The sequence below is a fragment of the Bombus flavifrons genome, chromosome 3, assembly GCF_040668555.2.
Source record: "Bombus flavifrons isolate JBK064 chromosome 3, iyBomFlav1_principal, whole genome shotgun sequence".
NCBI lineage: Eukaryota > Metazoa > Arthropoda > Insecta > Hymenoptera > Apidae > Bombus > Bombus flavifrons.
Window position 1 is genome coordinate 2,466,198 of NC_138444.1, and position 17,965 is coordinate 2,484,162.

At 36.0% G+C, this 17,965-nt stretch overlaps 3 protein-coding genes across 4 annotated transcripts in view; 2 read left to right on the plus strand and 1 right to left on the minus strand.

The window, feature by feature from the left end:
• The window catches only part of LOC138190152 (short-chain dehydrogenase/reductase family 16C member 6), a 150,585-nt gene that overhangs the window by 124,239 nt on the left and 8,381 nt on the right, over positions 1–17,965 (plus strand). The gene's annotated exons all lie outside the window — the stretch shown is intronic.
• Positions 1–17,965, plus strand: part of Lapsyn (Leucine-rich repeat activity-regulated protein at synapses) — a 97,967-nt gene that overhangs the window by 25,804 nt on the left and 54,198 nt on the right. The window lies entirely within an intron of this gene.
• Cerk (Ceramide kinase) overlaps positions 1–17,965 on the minus strand; it is a 28,399-nt gene that overhangs the window by 10,050 nt on the left and 384 nt on the right. For both annotated transcript variants that reach the window (XM_069132704.1, XM_069132705.1), the window contains exon 2: positions 4,191–4,445. In XM_069132704.1, coding sequence (XP_068988805.1) covers positions 4,191–4,445 — 255 coding nt within the window. The remainder of the gene's footprint in view (positions 1–4,190; positions 4,446–17,965) is intronic.

Consider the following 17,965-nt stretch of genomic DNA (forward strand, 5'->3'; position numbering starts at 1 on the left):
CAAACAGGAAACCGGATCAATACAGTGGCTACTGTTTCTCCCAACAAAGATAGACCAGAAAAAGATCGCGTCACACGCACGGCAAAGAACCACCCTGTTGTATTTCCGTTCTACCCACGTTTCCCCCAGAGAGAATATAGTTCGAAGATGGCGTTTTGATTGATTGGAAAAAACGATAAGTTCGTTGCCACAGTATTAGGAATATTACAAGGTAGGCGTGCACGGATATCCACTCGTCGATTAGTTATCGTTTAACCCTCGATATTTCATTCTATGTACACAGATAAACATAGTGATTGTACTTAATTGATGAACGCTTCATTAGGATAAAAACTTTTAAAATTCTGGAATTGTATTCGATAAAGTTTTTTGTAGAAAGATATCGCATAGATAAAATAAACATGTTTAAAAGATTACTAAGATTACTGAAAGATTGTTTGTCATTCATTATTTATTAGATTGCAGATTTCTATGCATTCATGAGAAATTTAAAAAAGGTTAGAAGTGCACAGAAAGCTGATAATATGCAAAAATGTATAAAACGTCGAAAGTGTAGTACTTTTTGCGATATTTGATAGATAAAACAATCCATCTATGTTTATAACTTGGTTGATTAAGTGGTTAATAATAATTAAAAAATATATGTATATTTTAGTTTTTTTTTACAAATACAGATTATGTGTATTTTAGGATAATTTTTTTCCGTTATTATTTAGTACGTGGCCTTGAAACGACTCGAGAAGAGATAAATCTCTATTCCAGTGTAGACAATGAAGTGGAAAGTTGGAACTATCGACCTAGACCTTGAAGAATCATCGTTTGAGTTATTAATCGTGCACAGAACCAGTTTCTTCGGAATAATCGCCGTAAGCTGTTTTATTTTCTGGAAACTCACAACGTATTCTTAGACTTCGACGTTGCTTTTTCAATCCCTCCAAGGAAGCAATCCAAAGAGCATAACATACAGTATATGATTGTTAAGTAAATCATGACCGTTTTCGGCAAACATCATGGTTCTTCGACCTAGAAAGAAACGCTGAGATATTTTCATAACATCGGATTAATTTCTCGGGATGAATCGTGAAATATAAAACACGAATTCACCGAACCGATACACCAAATAATCCTACTTCCATAAGTCCATTTACAACAAGGAAATAACACGATTAACAGTAAATTCCAGAGTCAATTTCAAAGAATAAAGTTCGTAACATCTTTCTCTATTTCTTAATTTATGGTCTTTTAGCTTCCAAACGGCTTTAACGGTAAACAAATGAATTTGATTTTCTATCAAACCTCGACTCGAGTGAGAATGTAGTGGCAAATTAGAATTCTAAAATTACGTTAGATCGATCTTATAAACCCACGTAATCGTCAGAGCACCAACTTCATAAAAACTTCGAAACTTTCCCGCAAGTATTTATCCTAAAGCTTGGGTGTGTAGATTGACCAACCCTTATCGGCCACTAACTATAAACGTAATATAAACTCTGCGTAACGACAGACTAAAATTATCAATGGAGACACTTATTTCGAGCATCGTTATTAATAAATGCGAACACCATGTGAAACACCCACTCCGTGCGTCAATCGCCATTCCAGACGCTCTTCAAACATGCACCGGCTAAACTACAGCGACGTGAAAGGCGGTAGACTGAAAGAGCGGTTTGTTTAAGCTACAGAAACTGCACGTGTGTATCCTCCAGCTTTTTATCCGCTGAATGAGCATGACGTAAAAGCCTAAGAGGCGTAGATACGTGAGGGGAAAGAATCGTGGGCGCGAATAGGGAGTTTTATAAGGTAAAGTATCGTTCTGTGAGGTGTCGTGGCATGCTGATCGATAGAACAGCGACGCTTGTAGCGGTTTCTCTTCCTCTTCGCTTCCTGTTTCTACGGAGTTTCGATACGTTGACCGCCGTTTCTTCAACTAATATGTAAAATTTCTGAATTTTTTCTCGAATAAGCTTGGATTGTTTCATTACTTTAAGCTCGAATCCTTCGGTTCTACTATTGGATTGTTGGATTTTTATAGATTCGAACTCGTACGTCCTCCCGGACTAGATTCTCCAATTCGTCTGGCTAAGGTTCTTCGATACTTCCGAGCTTGATTCTTTTACTCTCTTCGGGAATAAAATGGAGTATCCATAAATAAAGCAAAATCGTCTAATTTCGTAGAAAAATATCATTAAAGGAAAATAATAGTATATTGTTCGAGAAATAGAGATACAGAGGAATCTTTGTATTTTGAGTGTTTTTTGAGAGGAATTGAAATTACGCTAAAGCGGGTGTACATTTTGCAACGTAGAATACAATATCCTTGTATTCCTCATAAAAAACGATATACGAAAGGAACAAGGAATTGCGATGTATAAAGAAAGACGAGTGTTTAATTACTATAAACTTTTTCCAATTGTTAATTATTATCATTTTAATGATATTTTAACGATGATCCCCCACAATATCAAAGTCACTCAAAGTCAGAGTACGAAATAACGAAACCGAAAGTGTTTGCTGCAATAAATTTACAGATCGTTTTACAACTAGATACAGATCAACTCCAAGTATTGGATGACTGATCACTACAACTGTAGGAAATCACTGGCAATCTTTGTTCCCCGGCTTTATTTTTTTGTTCTTTGCAAGCCAGCAAAAAGCATGCCTTAATTACGCAGCCTTGATCCGTAACCAACGACCTAGTTCCAGCATATGCCGTGTTTAATCCTTTCTACTCGTTCGCGGGGAAACGCAACACCGTACACAAGAATAAACGTTAAGCAGAAACATATGATATTTCGCAAATTATTTCGTAAATGTTGAAAAACGTTATTTCATTTTCTTTCTATCTAGTTATATTCTTAAAGGGCGTGCTCACGATAATCGCTACGATTTCAATTCTAGTTTAAATCTCTCTCTCTCTCTCTCTCTCTCTTTCTCTCACTCACTTACTCACTCACTCACTCTCTACTAGTTCAATTATTTAAGCAACGCGCGACGACTATCTCCACGATTCGGATATAGAAAAGAAACAATAGCGCATGCGAGCAGCACAGTTCAACTTTCACCTACTTTTCCCTTTATTTCGTATCTTCGCACGCGATATTATTAGCACAGCCGATCGATCACATATAGTTAACACTGGAACTATCAAAGCTAGCAAAATGACAAATTTCCGGTTCTATTTTCTTATAATTACTAAAAGCATATATGTAGGTATTTTAGCCAAAATTAATATTGTTTTTTACTTAGATGGAGACGTAATTACACAGATCTAATGATTTTAAATAACACCATTTGAATTACAATGATTTGTATATAGAATATTTAGATAGGTATTTGCAGACTGGTAGTTCTAGTGTTAAGGATTTTCCCATTCTCGGTTCTCTTTCCTGTTTTCCCCTTTTCTTTCCACAATTTATAATCGAGCCACCATGCTTGCATAAGTTATTAGCAAGGATGAGGTAGCTATAGGGATTCCACGAAATCTCACCTCGTTACTCTTCGACTTCATTGTAAGAAAATCTATTTTCAGAGTCGGGATAATTAGCAGTCAATTACCGTGTCGTGTAGCGACTCTACTGAACCGGACAACGATTCGTGCAACAGTTTTGCTTACTAGTTATCCGACTGGCTAACTCGCGACAAATAAGACCTCTTCGAATTATGTCGAGTTTGCGGTAATCTAAACCTGGACAACTCGCCAATCTTTTCTTGCTCGAATCGGAAAAATGAACACGCCAACTGCCACGATGGTTCTCGATGACCCATATTGTTTTACTAAATTTCTTAGAATAATTAGTATGAGAGAAATTTCGTGGACTGAAGAATAATGTGTATTTTAACGATGTGAATGATCTTTATATAATATCTTCGAAGATAAAATATGCAAATATAATATTTCGCAAAAATTAAATATTACAATGTATTGGGTTGGCAACTAAGTGATTGTGGATTTTGGCATTAGGTGGTAATCCACAATCACTTAGTTGCCAACCCAGAAGTATATTTGAATCGATTGAGGTTCCAGGGCAAATCAGATATTATGCAAAAGTCGCGTGGCAGTCAACGTGTTAACAAAGGCTTCGATATTTCAATTACAGAAAATTGCACGTTACGGAAAATACCAAGCGATATCTCACGATAAGAGAATTGATCGATGAAATAACAAGGAATGAAGAAAGACTGAAGCTCACCCATGAGGTAATTTCGGATGGTTTTAACCCAGGAGGCGACTTGCCTAGGGTCGGTGTGGCTCATGGTCACACTGTGATGGCTCCATTTATTCTTTGGTCCACGTACAGCGTAGTGGAGAATGAAATTCGTCGGGCAGACGGTGGGCGAGGTAGGCGATGTTGGAGGCGGTTGTTTCTCCTTTAGATTCACCCCATGTATCCAATCATCCCCGTAACGAACGGCGAGCACGTCAGTCATCGGTAGTGTCCATCTCGCTGAAAATATAAAAAGTGTTCGTGTCGAGTCGATACAAGTAGCTTTGAAAACAAATCCCTCCACTGTCTTATCCTTTTCGCCAATTTACGAATTCTCGTGTGACTTATTTTACCATTTAGCCGCGTTAATTGGGAAAGTATTCGTAATTTTTTTCGTATTAATCGAGAAATGATTTTGTAATTGAATTACAAAATGAATTTTTAAAGTTGCTAAGAGTATTCCGAGGGAGGAAAGCTTCCGATATTTTATTCCTTTTAACTTTGGAATAACGAAGGGATATGGCTTGAATTGATAAATCTTGAATAGCGAAAATAATCGACTAAACTAAAGACGATCAATATTCGTCAATTTATTTGTTCTAATTTGTCAATTCGTTAATTCTAAATTCAACGATTATAACTGTCGCTTTTTCTATGCATTCGTTCCAAGGTTATATAATAGATCAAAACGAAAACGACTACGCGACGAAAGTACGTACTCGGCTAGAAACAAAGAGACTCGGTTTACCGGTTCTCTGATAGATGCCGTTTAATATTGCAACGAAGTGACGAGAACAAAACTACATAGACCATTCAAACCGTACGATCGTTTTGCATAATTGAACGTGGCGATCTAGCGCTACTTCTTCATCCACGAAATATATACTCTTTGAAATCTAATCGATAATCGCTATCGAATAAAGAAAAGAGGAAAGAAAGCGTGCAGCGATCGATCAAACGGAACTCTAGAATCTAAACAATTTGATCAACCACCGTGACCACGTTTTCATTTAAAACCTGAATTACAAGGTGTAATTTTATGGATTTTATTTTCACCGTGATTACCTTACTTTTCTCGTCAGAGATTTACAAAATGATCAAACAAAAAACTTTTAGGCACCTATTTGCGTCGTACGAAACTTGATCAAGGCAACGCGAAGTAACAAAGATTACCTCAGACAAGATAACCGAAAGACGGAAGATACTCGACTACGATGTCCGTACAAAAGAACCGACAGACACGATCGACAGTCCATGAAAACGATAAAACATCGTGAAGCGCACGAAAGGAAGTCGATAGCGCGTTCTCTCGTGATTTCAGTGCGATTTTTGTGAATTATCTAAATATCCTTTGCAAAGAATTCGGCCGACGAATTTAAACTCTTGTGAAAATTTTCGATAGGAAATCGAAGCGGTTCCAGCATTACATTTTTACCACAGAATTAATGTATATTCTTCATCGAGTCGTTTCATATTTTATTTTTTAATATTTATAATATTCGCTTTGCTAAATAAAATGTTTAATTTACTTATAATTCTCAATGAGAATTGATTGTAAAAAGTCTACCAAATAAGAAAAAAAAATAAAATTTTTGCGAATTTACTGCCGATTAACTTCTGTAAGCTTTCATGAAAATTTTTCCCGAAAGAAATGGAAAAATATTTATAAAAATTTATTTAATATTAATAATACTAATAAAATTAATTGTTAAATTATATCAATATACATTAATTGTTAATATTCGTCCGTAAACCTTTGCAAACTTCTGTCGCGTCTCTTGAAAAAATTAATATAAAATAATAGTATCATCGTCGGGCTCGATTGTCCCATATGACACAAGAATTCCGCTAACTTTATGAAACCGCGAATTTCTTTCAACCGACCTAAATGTGACTATCGACAAACGGGACAGCTGTCGTTCAAAATGACGATGTTATATTATGTACGTATGCATAGTCGACGACAAAAGCACGGGGATGAACTTAAAGTAAGTAGATAACGAAATTACGCAAAAGATAACGCGTTGCAATAACCATAGTCATAGTGTATCCGTCTTAGCCGAGTTTCAATATTCTTTGAACTCTGGTCTGGACGATTGTACAAAATTCATAGATAGATAGAAATAGAAGGACAAAATATTTCCTAAATCGTTTGTGACTTGTTAGAAATTTGTCTCTATTGAAAATAAAGGAAAAGAAGAAATTGGAGTTAAAAATAGCAGAGAGAAGGAATTTCGAGAGTTCGAATATTTCAAAAACTCGCTATTTTTTAAAGCAGCTATTATACCGAAGTCTCGCAGGATCGATTTACGATGTTTTTGCAAGTTTCGAAATTCAATTGTCTAATCGATTGTTAAATCAATCGAGCACAGAGTAGAACGACTCAAAATATTCGATATTTGAAATTTTGTAAAAAAATTCTGCACGAACAATAATCCCGCGGAATATTCCACAGGTTTTTCGTAAAATAATATTGCTAAAAAATGTTCTTATAATATTTCCATGAAATATCCTTATCCTAGAATAGGAAACAATGTTTTTACAATGTTTTCAACTCACAATGATTTATTAATGTCAAGAGATTGTCGGGGTACATATTTGTTCGAGAATCCAATTCTTTTGTCAATATTTTCATTCAGATATATAATAAAATTAGAAAATTATATAGATATGTAATATTTATTTTTTACTTTTCCTTGTCAATTCACGTGACTACAGATATTAAATATTTTGTCGGCCAACTTGATCGTCTGCTTGATTTAAAAGTTACCTGTTTATTATCGTATCGCTTTTTCTTCTCGCTTATTGATAAAGCTATTGTAATAACGAGATATCGTAGTAAAATATTGCAATAACGATAAATAATCACGATACTATTACATTATTTTATAGATGGACTAAGATTTTAAATAAATCTTCCAATTAATAGGATTTACTGTCACTATGTGATATATATGTGAATGACTGAAGAAGCAGAGGTTTCAAGTCCTCTGTAATTGGAGCCTTAATTAGAATTCTGCAGATTGTGCCGAAATACGAAATTGAGAGTTTCCTTTTACTATCACGAATGGTAGAATGAAACTTTGCTATAAAAAAGAAAAATTACGAAACTTCACGTTAAAAAATAAAATGGTATCATAGAAAATAAATGTGCTTGAATATATAATGAAAAATAAAATATCGTTTCATATATAATAAAATATAATCTTGTTATAACAATTGACAAGGTCTTTCAGCTACGCCTACGTCTTCCTAATAATCTGTTAATCCTCGTATTGTGAACACGCAGAGCTGTAAATATAAATCTGCGCTAAAAATATGATGCACATGGCCTATTCGACGGATGATCTAGCGAGAGTATCTTGCACTTTTCCAGCGACACTCGTATCGATTCGTTCCACTTCTCCGCATAGCTTATCGTATATTTACATATACCAGTCGTTGGTTACATACTTCAATATTTTCTATTTGCCATCATTTGATCTAAAATCCAACAAATCGCCCCTTTTATCTTTCTCCTCTAAATTGTTTCTTATATATCTTACGTCATTTTATTCCCTTTTTTTTATCGTTTTATTATTTTGCTTTTCTAAATCCAGACATACATCGTTCCTTAGCCACGATAAACAGACAAATAAATAAACAATACAATCATGTATCAGATACATGAGTAGAAAAAAGATGTTGCTACATAATAGAGAAAAAACATTTGGATTTATTTAATTCTTATGAAAACCACTAGAAGAATTCTATTCTTTCATCTATTCTATCGATTCGAAATAGTACTCAAGAAGTATGTAATGACTAAAGGATATGTATTTGATGAAGGTCATCCTATGCCATCAGAAATAGGAAGGGCTTTTCAAACATCGACGTACATAAACGTAATACGAAACGGGGAAGGCAACAAGCAGGTAATTCGCTAACAATTAATGGTTCGCTCCACCCGATCGAAACGGTTTACACAAACAATTTATCCAGCCAGTTAGGTACGAAATCGTGGAGAGTGTAAAAAATTCCGTGGAATTTTCATACCCGCCCACGTATCAGGCCGAAACTCGTGATCTAGTGGCTGTTAGGAGTCGCAGAGGCTGCGACTCTGACCCAGAAACGTATCGAGCCTTTGTTCCAGTGGTTGAAGGGCTTTCCACGCGAAGGTCGTGCCAACAGAAATCACCTTTTCGAAAGGGAACGTCGAGAGAATATAGATTGGAGCGGAAGTTCGATAAGATGGCAAACGAAGATCGCGAAACGACTTTGTCAAGTGGAAAAACAAACTCTAAAATAAATGCATGGCCAACGAGACAAGGTCGACGAGTAGCTGCCCGAAACAACGAAGATCTTTTAAAACCGGATTTTTCATTTGTATTCGCCTTTCATCGTTCGTGCGATTCGTGAAAGAATTTGGATGAAAAGCGAACCTTGTTCTTTACAACCAAATAGCCATCCAAATAGATAGACAGCACATAGCTGAATTAGACGAACGCGATAATTATCAAAACTGCATAATCATGTATCTTAACGAGGGGCGTAATTGCAAATGCACGTGCACCGCTTGATAGGTTTTTGTTTCTTAGCTACAAGAAACGAGATGGAAACTCGTCATATTCTAAGCAAAAACAGAACGAACAGAAAAAGTTGGAGCGAGAAATCACGAGCGTTATACGAGCGATAATGTATTTCGTATTCGTCGAAATTAGGTTAAAAATGATCCGAATATTCTTGACTAGCTTAATTACATATAATATTTTCACTGGCACCTTATCATTGTGTCTATAATATATTTTATATATATAATCCTATTAACAAGCAGGAATTGTATCTACGATGATCGCGAAAGGGATGCCGAGAAAACTTTTCGGAAAATCGTAACTCGATTTCCACAGGAGCTCGAAGTCCACGATAATTCGTATTGAAGGCACGCCGTGTTATTCACGGTCGAGCCTTGATTGCAGTTGTCGGAGGGAATCCGTAATTCCTCCGGGCCGCTCGTTCGCTGCAGCCTGAATTTGTTCAGGTAAATTTAGGCAGCGTCGGTCGTTCACATCGATCTCCAGTCAAAAACCTTGCTGCCAACTGAAGAGGCTGCGGAAGGTCGCCACTCTTCACCAAACGGTGAAACCTTTCGCTTCTCTCACGTTCGCTTGGAACCACGTGACGCTATTATTCTCTATTCGCTTCCTGGTCTCTAATGGCTCATACAGATACGTCCAACGATTTAGTCGAGTGGCGAGTAATTTAGTAACTTACTGTGCACGTTTAAACTTTCCCTACCACTCACTATTAAACCGATCAAACTAAACGAAAATAAATGTTAACATCTTGCTGCAAGAAGTGTCAATATCATATTTTTGCAACAATGAGTTAAGCCCCATATCGAGTTTTTAAACAATTGTATATTCTATATAAAAGACGACAATTTCAAATTCTATCTAGAAATGGCTACAACGACATTCGTACACGCCTACGTCGACATTTTTCATAAAATAAACTTTCTGCGAAAGATACCTAAGTCAACGTGAAAAGCACAAATAGCGTAAGCTTTAATTCTTTCTTTCTGTGTTGGAGAAGAAATTTGAAACAGCAGAAACTCCTGTAACTCTCGTTAACATATCTTTAAGCGATTTAATACCTCAACTTTTTATAAATACTGACATTGGTACTTCTTGCACCAAGCTACAGATATATTTTGATACATCTGCTACTCAATTATGCTAATCCCGGTCACTTTCTATGCTCCCAACTGGCTGCTGAAGCGAGCAAAACTCTCATAGAAAGAAGACTAAAAAGAAAACAGCCCACTGACCTCACTAAAGAAATAAAATAGACAAATTCGAAGATGGTATCCCGCTGGGGGTAGCCATCCACATGTTATTTAACAATTAAATTAAAAAAATTTACCAAATGTTCAGCTGGACAAATTGTAAAGTACAAATTAAATAATAAAAAAAAAACTTTCTATGCTCTAAACATTTTTTCTTTCTATACTCTAAATCATTTGGATAGTAGTAAGTGGCTGTTGCTCATCACGCGATTAAATCACTGAAAGTGTGTTGATGATGAGCCTTTAGACAGTGTTTTCTTTCTTCTTCGATCGAGTTTCTTAAACCGAGTTATCCAATGGCGAAAAAATTCTAATGTTCTTCGGAATTTTTCGTCGAGTCGCGCCAATCGATGGGAAAACGAAAATTCGCGAAAAAGAAAGACTAAATAATTGAACTACTTTCCAAAGTAATCCAAGGTCGAGTGACTGCGCGAGTGATTGGTGAAAAAAAGATAGGCGGCAGCTCTTGGTCGTGCGATTACATCAGTTCCGCGGTAGGGTCAAAGAAAAAAAAAATGGTACGCAAACGTAAATTCTGTGACAGCAGGTCTTAATTAAATCGTTTCGCAATAAACACATGCTGCAACCTGCAACCGTGACACGCTGTTTTTGCTTGGTTTATATAAGCGACGACCCAGGAAGTCAGTAGACAAAAAGAAGGAACAGAATGATAACAATTAAACTCTACTTTTACTGTCTTTTTGTTGTACCACAAAGCAAATTAAAAAACTAAATGTCCGTGAATTTCTTGGAAATTATACGGATCGAGCTATCGATTAGAATGAATCGTCGGTCGTAGTCCTATTTAAAACTAAGAGTTTTGTTCCAAATTGGAAACAATTATAAATGTTTGCGGATTTATTTATACAATAGCCTTCTTCTTGTTTCCATTTCTATCAATATCGCTGTAACAGCGCCGTTTATTTCTACCGTATAGGCGTTTAAATATATTACAATCGCTCGATATAATAATCATCATACTTCTATTACCACAAGTGATATTTCATTTATTCCTTCCGTGCGATAAAGAGCAGTATCGTGAAAAGTGCAGAATGATGAAAAACCATAATTATTAACGACATATTTAAAGCCATAATTATTAAAGATGCACAGAATGCACACAAAATGCAAAAATGTATAAATTATCCAAAGTACAGTACTCGGTATAATATTTAGCATTCTCTACCTAAATTCCATTGTTTTAAGTATCTTCGTAAAAATATGAGTTTGTATACATATCAGCCTACTTATAGTACTACTTTATCGTTTTACGCCTTGCGGATCCCATACAGTGATCACAAACAGAACGATTAAGTAACAAATAAAAAACAAATAACATATGGAATAGGCAAGAAAATTCCGTGACGCGCACGCAAAAAAAAAGTAGTAAACGGAACGACGATCGACATCGGAAATATGGCAGAAATGGTATGCGCAGCCACGTCATCAAGATAATTGAGCCGTGTGCCAAAACATCGTTGTACTTGGTCGTCGAAGAGGATGCGAATCAATACGACTGGAAAATCTTCAGGATGGATAACGAGGTCGGGCAATTTTTCTCTTTTTCTTCTACTTCCTACCATCTGCAAAAATACTTTGACCAGAGAAGAGAAATTACGTAAACGAAGCACCAGCATAAATTACGCTAAAGCCATATACACGCTGCGGAACACGTACCTATTCGGCTATATCGGTGTAATATGCAACAAATTGCAAGTTTCACTTTTGCATGTCTCGCGTTTATATAATACATTCCGTTGCATTTCTCGATTCGATGCAACTCTTAAAATCGATATAATGGGACAGAGGCTCGAATCTTCCCACTTATCCTGTCGCGATCCTCCACTTTTTTATGTTTCAATTTTGCTCTCACTTTAGCAAGCGAAAGACATTTGCGATGTTGTAGGAAGATGTTTAACAGGGAATTGCATATACCAACGAGAATTCCTTTTATATGTTGGTCAAACTTGAAATATTTTCAGACATTAGAAAAATACAGTTGAGTGGAAAATGATCTAACGGTGTAGGACAAATCGGGAATTTTTATACGGTACAATTATTCTAATTTTTATCCTAATCCTGCACGATTTAATCGATAGTGTTAATGACAGTTTATTTTAAAAGGAAAGGACTGGGAGCGAAGAGATGGAAATGTATTGGTTATGCAATTATCAATTATGTTCTAGCAACGACATTGACTCAACTATATACGTCTTAATTACAGTAACTAAAATTCGATTAACAACGATTGACATCACGTGTTTGTCTGTCTCCGAAGAATCGTTTCGCTGCACATTTTATCGAGCAATTTGTAAACATAGTGAGCCTTAAAATTCCGTAAGTCGACTTGCACCAAATATGTCGTTACAACACTCATACATCGTTGAACATGATTTCGGCAAAATAGGTATCGATAAAATCCAAAACATTCTTTCAGAAACATTTTAACGAAACGTTGTATTGGGTTGGCAACTAAGTGATTGTGGATTTTGTCCCAACCCAATATCTTCTTTCTTTCTCCGTGACATCGTTAACGATACGCGTTGATCTTATTCCGGAAGCAAAACGCTTAAAATACTTTTAGTTGGAACGAAGATGAGAGAAGTGAAACAGGTAACCGGTTGAATTGCTAGAATCGAGGAGAATGCGGCCAACGTGTGGTTTGACCTTAACGGGTTGGACCGATAACGTGGATAGAATTCGATTCGAAAGAATCAAAGTGGAATGCGTTTATACGAATTTGCGTTCGACCACGGTGAATCGTTTGGGGATCGTGACCACGGTTATATCGGTACCGATCGAATTTTACCGTAACGAGTCGACAAAATTCCCATTGGATCTATTCGAATCGCAGCTATTCGAATTAAGATGATGGAGAATTTATTGAATTTGCAAATTATCGAGATCGATGCTTCTCGAATTTATGAACGGCAGTAATTCATCGAATTTGTGTAGGTCATCGAGATCGAAATTCGCGGAATTGCAAGAGACGAAGAAAATTTTAACGAAGGCAATCGAACGACGATAGAGACAAAGCGGGAAGAGAGCAGAGAAGAAAGAGATAATAATCGTATGCAAATAAGAAGCGCTGTATACTAGTATCACCGTACGCGAACGGAATACCAAGTGGGAAGAACGTTGTAAGGAGCGCTAATTTATTTCATCTTCGATACTTCTCTGGCCTGTGTTCTTACACGCGTAACCGCGCTTCAACTCGATTACTTTTTTCATCTCGCATTTTGTTTTTCACCGACAGCTCAGAAGCAATAATAGCGTAGACAGAACATACCAGAAAACATACCACAGCTATCGAAACAATAACTTTTTTATTATAATACTCTGAACAGTCACTCTGTTTGATTCGTACAATAAATTTTACTACTATATCTAAAGTTCAATTCTTTACCTTGTTTGTGAAACGTTCAAACTGCGACGCGACGAGATTGTCACGTAAAATTAATGATAAAAAAGGAGTAGCTGTGCAATAACTTAAGTTGACTGTGCTTTTATAATTTTGTAGGCTTTTATTCACGAAAATGATTAAGTATAATATTACAATGAAGTAGCGAAGTTAAAATAGTTGTTCAAATCACGGCCAAACTACACAAGACTCAAGACTAAAAACTAAAAAAGACTCTTCTTGGTCGAATGCTTGCAGTTTTTATATGTTGCGTTTATAGGTGTTGAGTGGCAAGGGGCGGATCCTAATTAATCCTGCGTAATGTCAGGTCAAAGCCTAACGGATCGCTGTCAGGTAGTATGGGATAACGTGGATTTGGGTATGGTCGTCACAAGATCACCGGTGATCTGTCAATTTCGTGATTTCTTGTGTCTCCTACGTGACAACGTCAACGTTTTGCCGATCCTATACACTTCCAGAGCATCCGAATCTACGCAAAGTATAATCTTATCTCACATCTTATCTTACATCGTAATATCTTGCATAAAATAGAAATAACAGTCTCAGTATAAAATTTTTTCATGTAATTTATAAAAAATATAACAGATAGGAACGTTGAAAGAGAGAAAGAAACAACTCATCGAGATAAGAAACAGACGAAGAAAAGAACGATTATACGTTGAATATCGTAGTAGAGATTAGAGATCAAGGTATACAAGAAAGATCAAGGTTGGATCGTGAGAGGTGTAAAGAAGACCTGTTGAGATTCGCGCGATTTTCTTTAATATTCAGCGTCCACATGAATACACGGAAACGGAACTATATGTAAACAAGACTCAAGGACGTGCCTTCTCTACATGTGCCGCTGTCTATGAAGTGGACGCCAATCGCCGAAAATCTATCGATATTCCGTGCTTATACGCGATACACGTTGAGTTATCTGTTAACCCTTTACAACGCTATGCAACTTGGATATTACATAGAACTTCGTGCAAAAGTGAGACAGTACGGAATCAGTTTATTGAAATATTATTTGTAAAAATTTCTTAAAAGACTTCCTGTTGAGAAATTGGAAAAAAAAGAAATTGTTACATTATAAAATTCTGTATTTTAATGTTCAATGATAATATTTAAAAATGTTAATATTTATATTTTAAATATTATATTATAAGGTTAATTTAACCTTTTCTTTAACAAACAAACGAACGTCCTGTAAAATTATCAAAACAAGTTTCTTTTTGTTCGTCGTTATCACTAATCTGAATGATCGAATTAATTATCAATAAATTGATATACTGAATAATATCTGTAAAAGATTATTGTCTCAATGTCATGTGTCACGCTTATCAGCCGTCGCATGTTTAGAATCAGAATGAGACTTTGTTACAAAACAACAATGTGATACAACGTGATCGACAAGTCGTACCCATCGTACCTACCGATCGTTTCGTGAACAACACGAGAGTGCAATCAATTGGTCCGCTACTTGTGGTTTTGACTGGTCCTCGACTCAATCTTCGATCAATTGTTAATAATTTCATCCGGACTCGTGTTGGTTCGACGAATAAACTTCTCAAAAAATTATTTGAAAACTCGATACCTCGGATTGATAAAAGGATATTACAGTTTTATTAAAGAATGTTATTAATTTCATTAAAGTATTTTAAATCTCTATTAATAAAATATTTTGAAAGACCACTCGGTTCGTTGATAACGATCAATTCCTTAGCGATATGTTTCAAATAGAAAACATTTCATTTCTAGGGATGAATATTCTACTAACCTAATATTCATCCAAGTGTTGCTCCGCGCTGCTAATACGGATAATAACAACGACAATATTCCCTGATAAAGATAAACTGCAATACGACCTGTAGCGGCACTCGACAGTAAACTTTTCAACGGTTTCTGTCTCGTGGCTCGCTATACAAAGACCCAATTCTTCGGACAAGATGATTGCCAGATGTCACAAGACTGCAAGATGATACATCCTCACAGAATATTTTCAGCTAGCCTAAGGACCCGCCATGAATCTTAGGATTTATTTAGCTAAGGTTTTCCAAAGGGACAAATAGTCTGTGGCGGCACTCAACAGCAAATATCACCACTCGACACTAACTAGTGTCGGATGACGGCAGCGCAGTAGTTAGCGCCACAGAACTCGATTCCGCCCCTGTAACAGAACTCAATTCCGCCCCTGTATAACACAGGTGTAATCATTGTAAATATTGTAAATATTGTAAATAAACCTATTTAAAATCCCCCTCCCTATCATCCCGCCTCTCCCCAAAGTTATACAGCACCCAAAAAGTAGACTACCGAAGCGTCCTGTTTTGCGACCAAGTTTTCAGGACAGAAAAATCAACCAAAAACAAAATTACATAAAAGCTCCGCTCCCCAGCGGCTTAAATCCAAAGATTAGATTTTAACACAAAAAATGTAAAGCGCCGACACATAATATAGTATGGCTATGTCGTACCGTCGCGTATCGGTACTTTTGCCTAACACATCATTACCAAAATTCACAGTTTATTGTGAATACCAAAATTTTAGTTAATTGTATCTTGGGTTAAATAAACATATACTAAAAAAAAGCAGTAGTTAACGCCTTAAGTTACGAACGTTCGGAATCCCGGGTTCGAATCCCAGCGACCGGAGTCCGATTTTTCTTCCACGCATCTAAACTGGAAGAAAAATAGCAGTCCCCCATCAGCGACATCTACAGTCAGCGCTACAATTATCACGGACAACATATACACCTCAAGTCTTTTTCTTAACAGTCCTTAACAGGACTCGGGGCTCACCCACTACGGGATGCTTCCTGCTAGCAACTTTTTCTCAAGGGCGGTTAGCATCCTTTTCCAACCACCAACACAAAATTAGCCAATTAACAGCGACGTCTATTTCCTCCCTCACTTTCCGAACCAAGGCTGCTTTCCTCAACGAATCCGATGATCTCGTATCCTTAGACACACCCCATCATAGTTTTTCTATGCAGCATCATCGTGACGGAAAGTCAGTCGTTAGACGTCTGTCCGAATTGATGGTTGGTAGTTAGCAGTAATAATTGATCCGAGTTTCTCGACATTTTAGGCAATCATCATCCGAACTTGTATCCATACATCGAAACGCATCGACCTGAGTTCGAACTTGTAATCACGAACCGATAATAGTAACCGCAAGTTCTACGCATAAATGTACACATAGAATATATGTTAATAAATATTTATTGTTAAATATATTCGAGTGTTTCTTCAGTACTTATCACGACCTACCCACCCTCAGACCGTTCATTATCAACAATTGATGTATAATAAAAAAAAAAAAGAACAACGTTTCTATAAACACCAGAGTCGAGAACGCAAAGCATCGTTGTGGTCCCATTAACAGCTTCCGGAAAAGTTACGAGTCGCACGATTCCATCGCAGAACCGTAAATTCGCTCCTTATTTCCTATTATCCTATTCACGTCTATTCAAATCCTCCAAGATAAAAAAACGATAAAAATAATCGGTCAATCCTTGGAAAACAGTGGAATTATAGGGAAATGAGTTTCTCAGCGGAGGGGATAAGTTCAAATAAGGCGCGTTGAGCTTCTTGAGAATTGCAATCTAATGGGACGAAACTCGAAACGTACGAACTACGATATCTATGATTAAGTGAACGATCCAATATTCGATATTCCGGTTCGAGATGGTAAATGACATTTCAAAGATAATCAAGAAATGTTGAACACATACTAGAAATATTTTTCGAGGATAAATATTACAATTAAATGTTTTAGAGAATGATAACAGACTAAAAATGATTGGAAGAGAGATTTATTTTAAATGACAATTTATACCTTTCATTGATACACAAGAAATAATTTATAAGGAACTAATGAATAAGGAACTTACAATCAATATCAATATACTAATATATTAATATACTAAATATCAATATCAAAACATTACAGAGAATAACAACCTTACAATTTAAACGATGAGAAAATTAGATAGGAAGTTATTGCAAAATTCTAAAGATTGAGAATAAATTATCGATGATTTTTTAGATTTATCTCGTCTTTCATAAATGTCTTAATATTTATAAAGGGCGGTGTATATATATGTATATTATGTATATATATATATGTATATATATGTATATGCATGTTTATATATATGTTCTGGCAGATAAAATTGAGAAAATTTAGTCCGAGTCTTGCGCACGATACCGTACTCTCTAGGGTAACAACAACAAGGCATTAAAGCGCAGGCGATAAAATCGTCCTAACCGTGTCTACTGCTTCTTTGTCTTCATTTCATAAAAACAACCATCGGACGATTTTCGCTAAAATATGAACAATTATACAATTTCATATTCTCGTGAATATAATTAAAGAGATAGGGTCCAAATGGAGATCTATGTTTTCCCTACTAAATGTTACGACTATATTTACTTTGGATATTTTATATATTTTTGCATATTACATGTATTCTGTAGTCACAGTCTAATTATCACACACTCACAACGAGTCTTTCTCGATGTATTCTCA